This window comes from Chinchilla lanigera, unplaced genomic scaffold (genome assembly GCF_000276665.1).
Source record: "Chinchilla lanigera isolate Chin_1 unplaced genomic scaffold, ChiLan1.0 scaffold00091, whole genome shotgun sequence".
NCBI classification, from domain to species: domain Eukaryota; kingdom Metazoa; phylum Chordata; class Mammalia; order Rodentia; family Chinchillidae; genus Chinchilla; species Chinchilla lanigera.
Genome location: NW_004955492.1, coordinates 4291385 through 4308085, shown reverse-complemented (window position 1 = coordinate 4308085; position 16701 = coordinate 4291385). Strand labels below are relative to the sequence as shown.

Sequence of the window (16701 nt, the reverse complement as noted above, 5' to 3'; positions counted from 1 at the left end):
GTATTCTGTGACATTCCAAAATTATCTTGAAAAACCATCAGAAATATATTTATTCATTCTGGATATGCAGAGAAACATGATTTTCTTAAACACTAAGTTGTTTCTAGTACCTAATTTTAACATCATCTGGTCATTTATTGATTATAGTTTCTGGGATTATAAAAGGTGTTACTGAGGATTGGTGGGGAAAAATACCCGTATATTAGGTATTTAACAAATTGATTTCTTGGAAGCTGAGGTAGAAGGATCCTTGAATATATGAGTTTGAGATTGGCCTGGGCAACATTGCAAGACCCAGTCTCAACAGAATAACAACACAAAACTAATTTAAGGAACTGAAGCTATGAATCACAAATCCTGGGAAAATAATAAAATGGTCAAGTGTATAAAATAAAAAATTCAACGAAGATTCTCATAAGGAAGAATTCTGAGTGGACTAGAGAAAGGAGGAAGGGTTGAAGTAGCTGCACAGTAAGTCAAGTCTGGATATGAGTGGGCAGAATGGGCACATGGGTGGGGAAGAGGGTGGGCATCACATGTGAGGCAGCATGGCAGCAGGAACACACAGGATGTAAAGAGATTGCAAGAGATAATGATGACACTATCTTGCAAAGTGTAGAGCTACAGACTGGAGAATTCATGTGTTGAGCTGAAACAAAAGAAAAGCAGCCTGGGTTTGAAGACCTAAGCCAAGTACAAATGGAGTTCAGCTTGTAAGCAGAGGTGCAAAGCTGTGAAGATCTCCATGGATGACCATGCAATAATCTGTAACAGACACTGTTAAGTGATGAAAGCAAGGGACAGCTGTAGCAGTGGTGGCAACAGGTAGGCAGCCCAAGACTGGAGCAGTGTCTACAGAGGAGCAGAATTTCTGGGCCTAATCTTTCCCTATTGGAGGACTCTCGCCCTTCTGCTGTGAGGAAGTGAAGTGACAGGTCAGGAAGACAGCATGGCCAGTTGAAAACTGTTGCTAAGGACATTCAGTTCTCTGGAAGTCGGCTGAACTCCTTGAATGAGCAATGTGCCATTAACTTCTTCATGAGGTTACCCAAATTTGGAAGACAGAAAATTCTAGGCCTACAGGGATATGCTTTCAGCTTCTAGTATAGTATACTTTCATCAGCTCTTCTCAGCTAATGGGCAGGTTGGTGAAGTGAGCTTTATAAGAGCAGAAATCTTTGCAGAAATTCTGAATTACATCTATTGTTCTAAAATTGCCTCTGATAGAGCAGATTTAGTTGGTGAGTTAATTAAATCAGGGCAGTCATTATGAGTAAAATTTATAGCAGAGCTTGGGCCCTGTTAACACAGATTAAAAGCATATCATGGGGCTGGGGATTTAGCTCAGCAGCAAAGCGCCTGCCTGGTAAGCGTAAGGTCATGAGTTTGGTTCCCGGTACCGGAGAAAAACCAAAAAAAAAAAAAGCATATCAGGTACAGCTCAGGAAGTAATGCTGAAACCTTACCTCCTGGTTCTAATGACAAAAATCTTAATACAATAATCAAATGAAGCCATGGGCCACTATGACTATTATAACAGTCTTTTTCATATCTGCTAAATATTATGAAATAAAAAGATCATTATTACTGAGTCAGATGATGATATCATTTTCTGCTCTGAGATTCTGCTGGCAAAGAAGACTCAGCTGAGTAACAATGCAATGACACAGGTCCAGCATAACTCAGGCCCTGCTGCTATTTTATATGCTGCACCTTTTACTAGCATTTGTTCTGCCCCTTTAACAAATATCTCACCTATTTAGAAACTTTCCACTCCTGGGAATCAGGCAAAGAGGAGCCAGACAAAAGGAAGCAATAAACTGCTGGTGTCTTCAGCTCCAATACATCTGACTCTTCAGTATAATTTTGTTAAATCACATAACACCTACTACACCACCAAATGTCAGTTCTTCACTTTCGAATCATATGTCCTCTTCAATCAATTCACTTGTACAGAATTAGCAGATACCAAACAGTATTGTGTTAACAGGAAACAATGAAGAAGAGGAGGAAATTGTAGATGATGATGATGATGATGATGATGATGATATTAGCTCCAGTCCAGACTCAGCACTCAGTAATACATCTTTGGTCCCACAGGCTGACACCTCCTAAAATACTACTTTTGATGGATCGATGATAGAGAAGACCGGTATTTCTACACTTCTGCAAGAACCACTTTTTGAGTCTTTAAAACTTTCAGATGTAATTACTAGAAACACTAATGATCCAAGCTTAGAATCTAAATATCTAATGGAGGGCCAGAAAAATCATTACTTTAGACACAGCTACTGAAACTGAAGGCTTGTCAATTGGCTGCAACATTTATACAAATATTGGTGAAAGTACTTACGACACAGTGATCTCTGTCAGTGATTACCCTGATGAAGGGAAGGCCAGACTTTAAGTTACCAAAATTGTCTAGCACGAGTTTATAAGCAAATATATGAAAGTAAAGCATGATGACTGTATGAGTTAATGGTAGATGGAAGGGTCTATTATATTTGCATTATATGCAAAAGATCATATGTCTGACAAGTCTGCAGGAACATTTTAACATTAATTCCTGGGAGAAGTAACCATGCCAGTAATGTGACAAGGTATTTCTTCTTGTAGAATATCACACAAAGGATGATATTCATCATATTTGGGGTAAAAGTATCAATGTTTGGCCTGTGGCAAATCTTTGTTCAACTATTAATTTATGCCTTTACATACAAAGACCTTTTCGACTCAATTGCTAGATAAATTAGTTTGTCACTAGAAAAGTCATGAAAAACTATCCATTCTAAATAATACTGATATAATTATTTGCTGTTGCTGTGCTCTATGTGAATTCTAAATATAAAGTATAAAACTTTGTGTCTACTAAGGGTATCTTTTGAAGTTTTTTGGGAAGAAGAAAACTGGAAAGTTAAACTATTAAGTTTGCCAGAAGACTCTAACTTGAATGTATAAGTCAAGATTTTTAGGTTTTCTAGACATTTCCAAATGCAAAGTTCATATGTGGAGTATGCCTGGAACAACAGCTCTTCACTTTCACTTAATTGGATTGCCAATTTGTGGTAAAACGCTATTTAAAACTTATGGTTTTTTCTGTTCTATACTTTGCTTTCTGGCCATTGAATTTCCCTCTTTTTTCAGGTTGGGTTAAAATTTATTTTAATATTAACATTACACGTAAGTATTCTTGATAGGAACTATTTGAAATAGTAAATTTGTTAAAAGAAATGACAAAAATGAAAATGTTCAAACTAGGCAAAGATTTTAAAATGCTATAGCAGTATTATAAGATTGCTTTTATAAATACTTTAGATGAATGTCATCATCATGGTGGTAATAATACCCTATATACAACCACTGTGAAGAAATGATGCCACACATTTTTCATGGTGCTAAAAAGATAAACACTCATTCAGGTATTTGTATTGCCAAGGCGTGCATATTCCAAAGAACTCAATGTTAATTCAACAGTACTGGCTTCTTCACTTCTGTTAGTCATATGAAACCATGTTCTTTTCCCCCAAAACTATAATATTCATATTTGTACAATCTTCCCTATTGTGACAAATACTGAGAACTACAAGCACATTTATAAATCACTATTTTCACTGCACACCTGTCATTGTATCCTAAGAACAAAGAAAATCTGGAGAAATGTTTAACATTAAAGCAAGCTAATTATTTTAATGTCATTAGGAACCAAAATTATTAACATTAATAAAAAGAAATATAAATATGAAATACAAAAAAAGTGAAATTATTGGTTTGAAAACATTGCATTTGCCTTCTAAAAATATAAAATTTTTAGCTTTGTCCACTAAAAAGACTCAGGAGAGATGAAAACTGATTAGAAATGCCTTTCCCTAGTCCCTATTAACTTGGTAATAGGCTATAGGACTTGTTGGGGTAAATTTTGGTTCCACACATGGGAGAAGAAATGTACAAGCTGGGCCTGGGATATTCTTCTGTGCTGGAAAGCAAGGAAATGAATTATATTAACGTGTTAGAAGTGAAAAGGACCATGTTAAAAGTAACTTACTATAGGGGTACTGATATGAATATCAAACACAGTAATCAGTTCAATAGATTAAAACACATACAATTTATTTCAAAAAATATTTGAGTATATAATGACGCTCAAAACTAAAAATAAATGAACAGGAGGGAAAAACAGGCATTTATCTTGTCTATCCCCCAAGGACTGTATTTTAGGGTAGCCAAATGGCTGATAAGGTGAAGTTTTTCCTGGGGAAGAATCAGGGCTAACAGGTTGTGGAACAAGAGACTGTAAACTCACTATTTAGTATTGCCTATTGAAAAATGGAACTTGGAAACTATTACCAATGCCTGCTAATACTATTAGGTTAAAGACTGAGAGCAAATTTCAAAATGGATTGGTGAGGTTGATATTATCTTTGAAAAGTAGGTACCTAGACATTCCGTGCCTCTAACTATGATGCAAGAGAAAATACAAAGCACTTACACTAGGGGCTGGGGATTTAGCTCAACGGCAAAAGCGCCTGCCTGGCATGCGCAAGGTCGTGAGTTCGGTTCCTGGTACCGGAGAAAACCAAAAAAAAAAAAAAAAGCACTTACACTAAAGCATCCTTTTAGGCAGAATCTACACTAACATATAAAACCAAGAACAGGAATCTAATCTGCAAGGACACAATCTGTCAAATCTGAATGCTGGAAACCCTATAGATTCATTAATAAGTAAATGATATTGAGAAAAAGGGTAATAGAGGAGAAATGCTATGGATTAAAAACATTTGAGACATACCAAACAAATGCAGTATGTGGGCCTTGTTTGGATGTAGATTCAATAATACTAAATATAAAACAATTATTAGGGGCTGGGGATATAGCTCAGTGGCATAAGCACCTGTCTGGCAAGCGCAAGGTCCTGAGTTCAATTCCTGGTACCAAAAAAAAAACACCCAAAAAACCAAAACAGCAATTATTAGAACACTGGAGAAATTTCACCATTGACTTGGTATAGGAGGTGATCATAAAGAATTACTGTTACTATTATTGAGAGTGCCAATTTTATAAAAGATCTTTATCAGTTTTAATCTAAAATATTTATATGTGAAATGATTTGTTACCTGAGATTTACTTCAAAAACTGCAAAGAAAAATTAAACCTAAGTAATGATCATTTACAGTCATTTTTTGATTTTTTCAGATTTTAAGTATGTTTAAAAATATCCATAATAAGCTTTAAAAGAATCAGGAACAGTAATTTGGTGTGGAGGTAGAAAGCGATGCAAGGATGAGGGGCAAGCCTCTGGACTACACTGCAGAGAAATGGATGGACTGGAAAAACACTGGGAGTTTATGACTGTCATGGAGATGAAATACATTTGAGAGAGAAGAAAAAATCAGGCCGATGTTTCAAATTGAAATCAATAGTGATAGCATTAAAAAAGGCAGGTCAGGGGAAAAGAGAAGCAGCTATGGAAGAAAGAGGACTGTCAACACCAGAGTTGGATGTGATTGATGGCAACTTTGCTGAGTATAAAGCAAAAAAAAAAAAAAAAAAACCCAAAAACCAGAACACTTCCAATTCTCCATTGAAGAAAAGTGTGGGGCTATTTGAAACTACACTTCAGCCTTGGGAAAAGGAAGACAGTATCCACATTGCACTGAAAAAGAGTACCTGAAAGTATCATTTCAAGATAGTTCTGACTCCTCATGCGAGCTTTTCAGGTATTAAACGGGATGCCTGTTCTTTTTAATGTATCATTTATTATTTTCCTTATTAAGGTAGAATTTACATACAATAAAATATACAGATATATACCAAGCCTTTGTTTCTATGAGTTTTGACAACTGTATACACCCATGTAACTGGCACCCAAAACAAGATAATTTAATCTTGTTTTTATTACCTCAGGAAGTTCCTTTATGTTCTTTTCCAGTCAATTCCCTGTCTCACTATCCCTCTCATGGAGATAACTGCTGTCCTGAATTCTATCACCATATCTTAGTTTTGCTCATTTTTGGATTTCACATGAACAGAATCAGAGACTGTATATTCTTTTGTGTTTGGCTGCTCCTCTTAACCAACTCAAATATTTGTTTCTGAGATTCATGCATAATAGTAGGTCTACCAGTATTCTGTTCCTTTTTTATTGTTGCATAATAGCCTATTATATAAATGTATCACAATTTGTACACTCTCCAGTTGAGAGGTATTTACACTACTTCCAGGTGTGGTCCATTATGAAAAAGGCTGCCAATGGATATTCTTGTATAAATCTTTTTATGGACACACATTTTAATTTCTTTTGGGTAAATATCTAAAAATACTATATTATGGTCACAAGATAAGTAGATCTTTTAACTCTACATGAAGATATTAAACAGTCCTCTAAAGGAGTCAATCAAATTCTTCATGTAACTGAAAGTCTTTTAAGTATTTTAGTTTTGATTATTCCAAATAATCAAAAAATTTTTTTCTGATTGAACAGACTGACTGACCACTTTTTGAAATAAGTTGCATATAACTCTTGTTTGAGACATTCAGGATGTGTTTTACAGATAATAAAATGCCTTGAAATAGTTATTAAAGAAAATACTTTAAGATATGGTAATAAATTAAAAAGGCTTAGTTAAAAACTAAGAGACATCACTTCCTAATTTAAGCACTAGAAAAAGACTAGGGGAACAAACACCCCAGAAATCAACCTGAGCCTGAATAAAAGTATGTAATGAGAAATACCTCAGGTACAATTAGTTTGGTAAGAAAAATTACATTCATGACATTAGTCATGGAAATAGAGTTTAATTCCGCTGTTTTGAAAGACTTTTCATTTACTAAAAGATACTTACTTGCAGCGATTGGCTAAGACAGTCTCGCAGTATTTCCTGATGATTAGGTTCACCCAGTATTTCAAATATTTGCTTTCTCTCTTGTACAGTGTGGGCTGGTGACAAAATATGTACAAGTAGTCTCCCAAGCTGCATTCGAAATGTTTCCTTACAAGACCACAGAATTTTAGTCCACTGCTGCTTAGAGCCACTGGTTTTACTTGAACCCTTAAATTGAAGTAGGAGTGAAATAAGGATTAGATTTCTTCAGCAGTAATACAACAATCTCATACAACAGCTCTAAAGAAGATAATGGAACATGTTTCACTATAGATTTGTTTTAATATTCAAAGTTAGAAATTCAAAGTTACAAAGACACATACGTACATATACACACATTTGCATGCAAATGGGAGTCTAAGAGAGATTAATATGCAACAACATTGATAACAGCATTATTCAAAATAGCTGAAAGACAGAAACAATTCAAATTGTCTCAATGGATGCACTTCTAAACAAAATGTAGATATTTACGTACAATGGAATATCACCCAGCCTTTTAAAAAGAAACCAAGTTTCAATACATAGGTCACAGCATGGATGAACCTTGAAAACATTACCCTACATGGAATAAACCAAACACAAAAGGACAGATATCATATGATTCCACTTCTCTGAGGTACCTAGAATAGTTAGGTTCATAGAAATAAAGTATTATAATGATTATTGGGGTTGGACAATGGGAGCTATTGTTTAACAGGAACAGGTGTCAGTTTGGGATAATGAAAACATTCTGGAGATGGATGGTGGTAATAGTTGTACAACATATGAATGTACTTAATGCCACTGAATTATACACCTACAATAATTAAAGTGGTACATTTTGTTATATATGTTTCATCCCAATTTTAAATAGACAAAGATAACTCTAAAAAAGTTAGTCTTAAGGCATTTAAAAATTTCCAATGGCTTACAAACCATAAATTAAAAATCAAAACAAAACAATCAGAGCCTAATGGCAAATAAACCTACACTGATTTTGCAACATAAAGGAGATGGATAATAAACAGTCACAAAACCAAGTTAACCATCAAGTTTCCCTAATTTAGCTGGTTAACAACTAACTATGGTTCAACTAACAACTAACTATGGTTCTACTAACACTAGCCTGATCCTGATCAAGTCACCTGTCTTGGGTTTAAAACTGGAATTGTACATTGTTAGTGGGAATGTACTATTCCGAGTTTGGGAATGAGTTTCCAATTACTCTTAGTCCTAACGGCCTTGTGTGAGTTATTTAATTCTAAGTGAATCCAGTTTGTTTTGTTATTCAGTGCTGGCCAATAAAATCTAGTTTATATTTAGAGACTGGCAGTCATGAGTTACGAGTCCTGGTAGAATTAGATTGGGCTTTGGAATCTGTGGAGTGAACTAACTGATTCTGCCCTGCGGTCAACTCTAAGTGACCACAGAAACTCAAGTGAGGTGATGATAAATGGAGCCTGTCAGGATTCTCTATCATTCCGAAGGTGTTAGATACGTTTTACCAAAACTAAACTTCACAATAATTCAGAGGTCTCAAGAGTGTAACTATAAACAAAGTCCTTTTACAAAGAGGCTATTAAAGTCTCAGAGTAATAAGCAAAGCTCTCCTTAGCTAATCTCCGTAGAAAACAATTTCAGGGCTGGGGATATAGCTCAGTGGCACAACTGCCTGCCTGGCAAGCACAAGGTCCTGAGTTTGATTCCCAGTACCAAAAAAAAAAAAAAAAAAAACCACCAACAACAACAAAAAACCCAATATTAGAAAATGGCTCTCAGGAGACAGACATAAAAGCCAATGCTGCATGAAACAGTCATTTTGGAATTAGCAACATATATTACTCTGTTATTAAAAATTCAAGTTGCCTGAGTTTCAGAAAGCTCTCTGAAAGAGTACAAAGAAATGTGATTTTGTGAACATGAAGTACAGACACATAAAACCTCTATTCCTTTTGAATATTTTTCATGTCATTAGTTTACTTACAATACACACTTTGAATCCTTCCACCAGATATGTGAACATTTCTTTCTGAAATGGATTAAAAGTTGCAGGCTGTTCATGATGAATATTTTCCTCAGAAATTTCAGCCTGGAACACTGAGGTCTTGCTCTGAGCTGCATTTTCTGGAGTTCCCAAAATTTCAATAATGTCTGAGTTAAACTCTTTAAATTACAAAAAGAATAATAATAGATTAAATCACTGATATATAATTATTACAAATGGTAATGATGCTGGTAAAAATATGCAATTGCTAATTTATTTATCACCATATAAATGTAGCAGTTGTGCTTAATATAGTCTTAATATAGGTACAATGGAGAAAGTGAATTTAAATTTACCTAAACAATGTAGAAATTTTTAAAATGTATGTTATGAAATGTAATGATTTAACTTAACTAGTGAGAGGAGTTAATCTGCAAAAATATTAAAACCATAAGATTCTTGTACAAATCAAACATAAAGACTACATAATATATATATTAGATAGATCTCCAGAGCTCTTTCATGCATGTGCTATTCAATTAAAAGCGGTACATATGATAATCATGGTTCAGTTTCAGAGTTTAGCCTGGGAGCCTACTGTCCCAAATGTAAATTAGTAAAGCTGACACAAAATAAAATCCCCTGGGGCAGTGACAGCCCTTGGGTTTTTCGATGCTTTTCTAGTAACTAACAATTACTGCTTTCTTTTTCCTGCTATCCTATGGGTTACCTAAACCTGTTTTTAGAATTCCATTTTGCCTTAACTGTAGTGGTTTACATTTTTTTCTGCCTTACTGGGGATATAACTGACAAACAGAAGTTCTATGTTGTACATATTTAAAGTGTACAATTTAAAACAATAAAGTGTACAACTTGATGTTTTGAGATATATATATATATATATACATAAATGACCACTACAATGAAGCTAGTTAACATATTCACCATCTCATATAGTTACTATTGGGTGTGGTATGAACATTATAGTGCTTCTGAATGTATTTTTTTAGTAGCTTTTTTACTGCTTGTTCTAGGTATTACTTACATTGACCACTGGGGAAATGCAAATTATAGCCATGGTGAGATATCATTATATATCTAGCAGAATGGCCAGAATAAAAGTAGAAACAAATCCAAACAGTGACGCAATACAAAGAAACTTGGATCACTTATACACTGTGGGTGCCAATGTACAATTGTATAGCCATTGTTATGGTTTAGACATAATACCTCCTGCAAAAGTCTCATGTGTTCAAAGGTGAGGCTTTTAGAAGATGACTGGATTATGAGGGTGCTATACTCATCAGTGGATTAAAGCACTGATTAGAGTTCATAGCTGAATGTGCCATTAGGAGATGGGGCCAGGTCAGAAAAGGTGAGTCACGAGGTGGGGGTGGGGTGACCTGAACGGTATATTGTCCATATCGCCTCTGTCTCTGCTTCTTGGCTGCCATGGGCTGTTTCTGCACTGGAGCCAGCCAACCACGGACTGAACTCCTAAAATTGTGAGCCAAAAACCTCTCCACACTAAGTTATGTTTGTCAAGTATTTTGTCTCAGTGATAGGAAATATGATTAATACAAAAACTTTGGTAGTTTCTTAAAACACTAAACATGCAATTACCATATGACCCATGAATTGTACCCCTGGGGATTTATCCCCCCTAAATAAAGACATGTTCATGCAAAAACTGTACATGAATGTTAATAGAAGCTTTATTTGTAATAATGCAAAGGTGGTAAAAAACCTAGATGCCCTTCACAGATGAATGGTTAAATAAACTATCATACATCCATATAAAATACTACCAGGGATAAGGGCTGCTACTGATACATGCAAGAAAATCTGAAAGGTTAAATACTATATGATTCATTTATCAAATGCTATATGATTCTATTCTATTTATATGATTCTATTTATAGCAGGTTAAATGCTATATGATTCTATTTATTTCTATTTCTATTTATAGTGGCACCTTGGTCCATGAACGCTTTTGTTTGCAAACAATTCGGTTTGCAAACAGAAGCATTTGGGAAAACCTTGTTTTTGTTTGCAAATTCTGTATCAGATGACAAACATGATCATGGCCATCTTTCTCACACAAATGTGGCTATCTTTTTCAAAATCAAATTAAGTTCATGAACTGAGGTGCCACTGTATAGTATATGGAATTCCTGAAAGACAAAAACAGAAATGGAAGACAGAGTAGAGGTTGCCAGGAGTTAAGAAGAAGTGGAATGGGAAGAAAGGGGTACAGTCACAAAAGAAAACAGGCAGGATCCCTGTAGGGCTGGAAACATTTTATCTCTTGACTGTATTCATATCACTATACTGATAACAATTCTGTAGTATATAATTTTGCAAGATTCACTAGGGAAAACTGGATAAAAGGTACAAAGGCTCTCTTTGCATTATGTCTTAACAATTGCATGTGAATCTATACTTATCTCAAAAGAAAAAAGTAAATATGTATATTTGAGATACTATATTGTTTTAAAAATCAAACACCAATCTAAGATGGAATTTAATAGTGGATTTTTAAGGCCAGGGATACAGCTCAGTGGTGCAGCACCTGCATGGCAAGCGTGAAGTCCTGAGTTTGATTCCTGGTACCAAAAAAAGGAAGGATTTTTATTCACAATTATCAATTTCAAATAAGAAATTCCTTTAATACTTGGCGGTAAGAACAGATACACAACACTGTTCAAAATTTGAAAACTAACTCATTCACTCTGAAGTGACTGTTCTTTTATTTCAAAGTCTGAAGAAGAACAACTTAATTCTACTGTCCTACCTTGATAAATAATCCTGTTGACTGCCAAGACTGTGAGTCTCTGCAATCTCTGTGTAAGCTCTGCGTCAGTGGCCTGGCTGGGGTTCTCCTGGCTCATTCTCCTCTGCATCATGGTGTGGAGCTCATCACTGGCCACCGAACGCATTTTCATCAGAAGAGACTCAGTTTGGGCCAGGGGAAATTTGCGAGGACCTTCAAGTATATAAATTAAAATGTCCAATGCCAGTGTTAGTGATCAAGAAATCTATGTTTACTGAAAAGTTTTGATTAGTAGACTGTGAAAAGAACTTAATTATAGCAAAGTTACTTTATACAAAGGAAAGAAAGTGATTAAGAGAAAGTGATGTTTCTCCCTCTTCAAAGAAGTGCAACAGTATTTCAGGTCTCAAAGTCAGAAATAACAGTGTTAATGTCAATGACAATGCTTAGTTGGAGAGATATCATTTGTCAAAATTGGAGTTTTCTGAAAAACTCAAAGTATGAGATGGGTACAAGTACTTTGGAATGTTTTGATAAAGTATTTTTAAATACTGTTTCACTTCCCTATATCCCAAAATCATCAAGAGTTTTAAAGCACATTGTGTCTTAGTAAGAACACTGCTATTTCTGGATAATTACTGTTATTGAATTTTATAAATTAGTTATGAAAACTGTATACAGTGACAAAGTAGAAACTGTCAGTAAAAGTAAAGAGATCAGAAAGGTGGAGGTAATCCCAGTGATTTGCTATCAAAATTATTTTGGGCATATGGATCATTTGGAATTCAGTGCTATAAGCATTTCCTGAGAAACATTTCTTCCGATTGGACAGGTACAAGTGATGTTCCTGTGTCATTACTACCTGCTCCAGAAGGTACCACACAGGTAGAGCATCCACGAGAAAACGGGGGGAAGAAGTCTTGATTTAGCAGACTGAAGGACAAGGGCATCGGAAGTTGACCATAGGAACGAAAATGACGTCTTGGTAGGTGAGGAATAAGAGAACCCTTCATTGGAATTGAACCTTTGTTTGATATATGAAAACATATATCAATTTCCATAAATAACTGCTACAAAACTTACATATGACTAATTTACAGCAGGCTTTTGCAAGATATTTTTAAAATTCTTAAGTATTTTAGATTGTTCATTATTTTAAGTAATCAGTATTCTTAATACATTTTGGTAAGCAGAATCACTGTGAAGGCAAAAAAAGAAACAAAGGAAAACATTTTTATCCTGGATATATTTAAGAATAACATTGTCCTTAGTTTAGGCAGATTCTTCTTGAAGTCTATATCTTTGAAAACTTTCATGTTCTAGAGCAGCTGATAAATCACAACCTAGAGAGATAGCAATGTAAAGAATGAAGGAAAAGTTAAAGTCTTCTCTAGTACTTGATGCTGGAAAAAGGACAAGGATATTCCAGCACTTATTCCTTCCTTCCTTCCTTCCTTCCTTCCTTCCTTCCTTCCTTCCTTCCTTCCTTCCTTTCAAGACAGGGTCTTGCAATATAGTTCAGATGGCCTTGAGCTCACTATGTAGGCTGGCTGGCTTCGAACTTGTGGTGACTGTCCTGCCTCAGCCTCTCAAGTGCTGGGATTACAGGTGTGTACCACTACACTCAGCCAGAGCTGGTTCTTTCTGAGCCTTTGTTTCCTCATGTGTAAGATATGGACTAGAAAATAAAACCAAGCTCATCTCACAGGTAAGTAGGTATTTACTGCTATCTGACATTATTGTCAATATATTTGTTTATATCTGTATCAGTCATTTCCCCTAGTACAAGTCCCATGAGACTAGATGAAGTAGTAAGTAGCACATGGCTGGTGCTCACTAATTATTATTTTACTGGTTAAAACACGTATCTATCTTTATGAATGACAATTTACCTGTATATAAAGTATACATATTAAATAACACTGTAATATTTAATTCAATCTTCACGCAATAAAAGTAACGTGTAAAGTTCTTCACATTGATAAACAGAGAAATATGCTATGCTGTTTATAATAGGAAAAGCAAATAAAAAAACCCTTTGCTTATTGGTAAAGTTGGGGAAGACGATACATCAATATAATAGATTAAAATAAAGAATATATTTGTTAATATGGAAAAAAGTCTCAAATATATAGATTAGAAATAGAAATGATTTTGTAAATAGTAGGTAGAGCATGCACAACTTAGGAAATTAGATATCTTTCTCATTTGTACCTATGAAAAAGCAAAGACATGAAGCCTAAGAAATCAGGGCTCTGTTCATCCAGTAGAAGGGAACTTAGGGCTGTTGAGTGGAAGTACACATGCATGAGGCTGTAAGAACATTACTCTGGCAATAATATGTGTCTAACTCCTCTCCTGGATATGATCAGAGTGCTTCTGGAAAAATGTTCTTCACCAAGGACATTCTAGGGTTCATGGTCTGAGTAAAAGTCTGCCCATTGTGGGAGCACAGTGTTTGGTGTTAGGGGAAACTGTAGGCCCTGGCAATCCCCACATCTACTAGAGATGCTGGGCCGTAGCAATGGGGTTGGAGGTGTAAGGCATCTCAGCAGTTTTCAATAAATGCTAAATAAGTTCATTTAGGAAAAAACCTCCTCTAAACATTTATCAGCAGGCCAGGGAGAGAGCTCAGCTGCACAAGCACCTGCCTGGCAAGTGCATGGTCCTGAGTTCAATTCCGGAACCAAAAAAAATAAATAAACATTTATCAGCAACAAGGATGGTTTTAAGTCTTTGACGTAACAATTCATTGTCTAATTGGTGGACATGACAGAAGTAGAAATCCCTCTAAATCACTTCTGAATTGTAAACAGAGTTAATAGGTTTTTGTAGCCATACAACTCAAAAGCAGAGGAATCTCATTTTGTACCTAAAGTGTACAAAGCCAATATACTTGTGACAGTAATGTACAACTAATAGTGAAGATAAAAAAGGCTTCCCCAAATATATCTGTAAAAAAGAAAGCATGAAAGTAATTATAAAGGAATAGTTTAACATAGATAAAGTGGTATTCTGCAAACTGAATTCACAGAATTTCAATAAGAAATTTCAAAATGGGAAGAACTCTGGAGAGAAATGGATTTAAAATGCTAGCCCTGAAAAGAATAGAAGTGGTGTGGGACAAAAGGGAAGAGTGCAGGGGTGTGCACTCCAGCTGTCGGTAATTTTAGGGTGCAATGAGCCTGTAAGAAAGAGGGAGATAGACTGGTTGACTTGTAAGGTCTTTCATTAAGCATTTGCAGGATTCTATAGGCCTCACGCAGGTGATAGCAACTGCATTTACTTAAAATGAAAAACGTAAGCCCAAGTAAAGTTGGGCATTATGGCTTGTGCTCATAGTCCCAGCTACTTAGAAGGCTGAGGCAAGAGGATCATTTAAGCCAGGAGTTCAAGGCCAGCATAGGCAACCTATTGTCTCAAAAGAAAACAAAAACAAAAAACATAAGCCCAAGTATAAGAGGCTAGAGGAACAACAACAACAACAAAAGAGCAGCATAGTAAGGAATGAAAGTCCACTATCCTTATAAAAATGATTAAGGCCAAAAACAAAACAATAATAAACTTGTAGCTAAGCAAGTCTTTGAAACTCAAGGTGACAAAGACGCTAGTATCTAAAGAGAGAGATGACAATTGTCAGAGGAATTGGCAATTGAAGAGAAAACATCAACAGGGTCATTCTGCTAGCCTGCAAAGGCACAGACTGATCATTAACCAGGGACGCAGGCAAAGAAGCAGAGCAGTTGTCCTGGTTACCTTTCTCTCATTGCTGAAACAAAATACCCAACACCCAAAATTAAAGAAGGGAAAGTAGGGGCTGGGGATTTAGCTCAGCAGCACAGCGCCTGCCGGGCAAGCGCAAGGTCATGAGTTCAATTCCTGGTGGGGGGGGTGGGGGAGATAAAGAAGGGCAAGTTTATTTAGCTCACAGTTGGCGTAGGTTTCAGTCCATATTCAGCTGGCTCCAAGCCAGAGCAGTACATGGCAGAGGACAACAGTTCATGGCGGTGGAAAACAGCAAAAGCAACAAAAGCAAAAGGGAGGAACAGCAGGGGCAAGCAGCCTCTTTCCCTCCTTTACACTGCATGCAAACTATCCCCCCCAGGGCAGGTGTAGCACTCACACCTACAATTCCAACATTAGACCATGAATCAATCATAAACTCTAGAAGCCTGCCCCATGACTGCATGAGGCTTTGAGGGGACATGCAGACACAAACCATAACAGGAGGGTATATGAGCAAGAGAAGCAGCAAAAAGAAGCAAGCAGCAGGAGGAACAGCCATGTACTGTCTGATATCAGCAGAGGGTCAAGTCTACCAAAGCAGTTACTGACTATGGGTGAAGGCTTTCCAGGGAACGTGTTCAAAAGTACCCTTTTGGCATGTAAAAAGCTGAGCATGATTGCTAGACTGGGGAAAGGACATAATTCTACTCAGGACAAAGGAGAGACACAATGGGAAAGTAGCAAGAAGAAAGACTTTGTTTAGATAATAAGATGTTTAGGGGCATTAAGTTTAGTTATATAGGTACTTTAGAATTTTTATTATATAGGTTTTATTTACCTTAACTGAAACTTATATTACTATAAAAATTTTAGAAATTCTTCTCTATAGGTAGTTTTTAAGATGGTTTTTAAATTTCAGTTTTGTTTTTGTTTTTTGAGACAGGGTCCTGCTTTGTAATTCAGGCTGATCTTAAACTCACTAGGTAGCCCAGGCTAGCCTCGAACTCAGGGCAGTGCTTAGCCTGCTAAGTGCTGGGATTATAGGTGTGTGCCACTATACCTGGCAAAATTTCACATTGTGATGTAATTTAGCACAAAGAGATTTGTCCTTGAAAGCTTTTAAGACTGCAAAGGCAATTAAACATCGAACAATATACCAAACAATACACCAAAGTACTCTGTTCAGAGATACATGCACACACACGTGTGTGTGTTTATGCACACATACCCACACTTATGTATATTCACTATATACAGATATATACACATGCATATATATGTACCTTGTGTAGGTACATGATCCTGTGTGATGTTTATGTCATCTTACTGGATTATGTTTATATACATGGAATAGCAAA

The 16701-nt window shown here is 35.9% G+C and overlaps 1 protein-coding gene across 8 annotated transcripts in view; it reads right to left on the bottom strand.

Moving 5' to 3' along the window:
* Positions 1–16701, bottom strand: part of Lyst (lysosomal trafficking regulator) — a 209662-nt gene that overhangs the window by 63552 nt on the left and 129409 nt on the right. For 6 of the 8 annotated variants that reach the window (XM_013504692.1, XM_013504696.1, XM_013504691.1 and 3 more), the window contains 4 exons: positions 12480–12641; positions 11639–11830; positions 8845–9023; positions 6840–7046 (listed from right to left, as the gene is read on the bottom strand). In XM_013504692.1, the coding sequence (XP_013360146.1) occupies positions 6840–7046; positions 8845–9023; positions 11639–11830; positions 12480–12641 (740 nt within the window). The remainder of the gene's footprint in view (positions 1–6839; positions 7047–8844; positions 9024–11638; positions 11831–12479; positions 12642–16701) is intronic. The other 2 variants (XM_013504695.1, XM_005404943.2) reach the window with 1 other exon arrangement.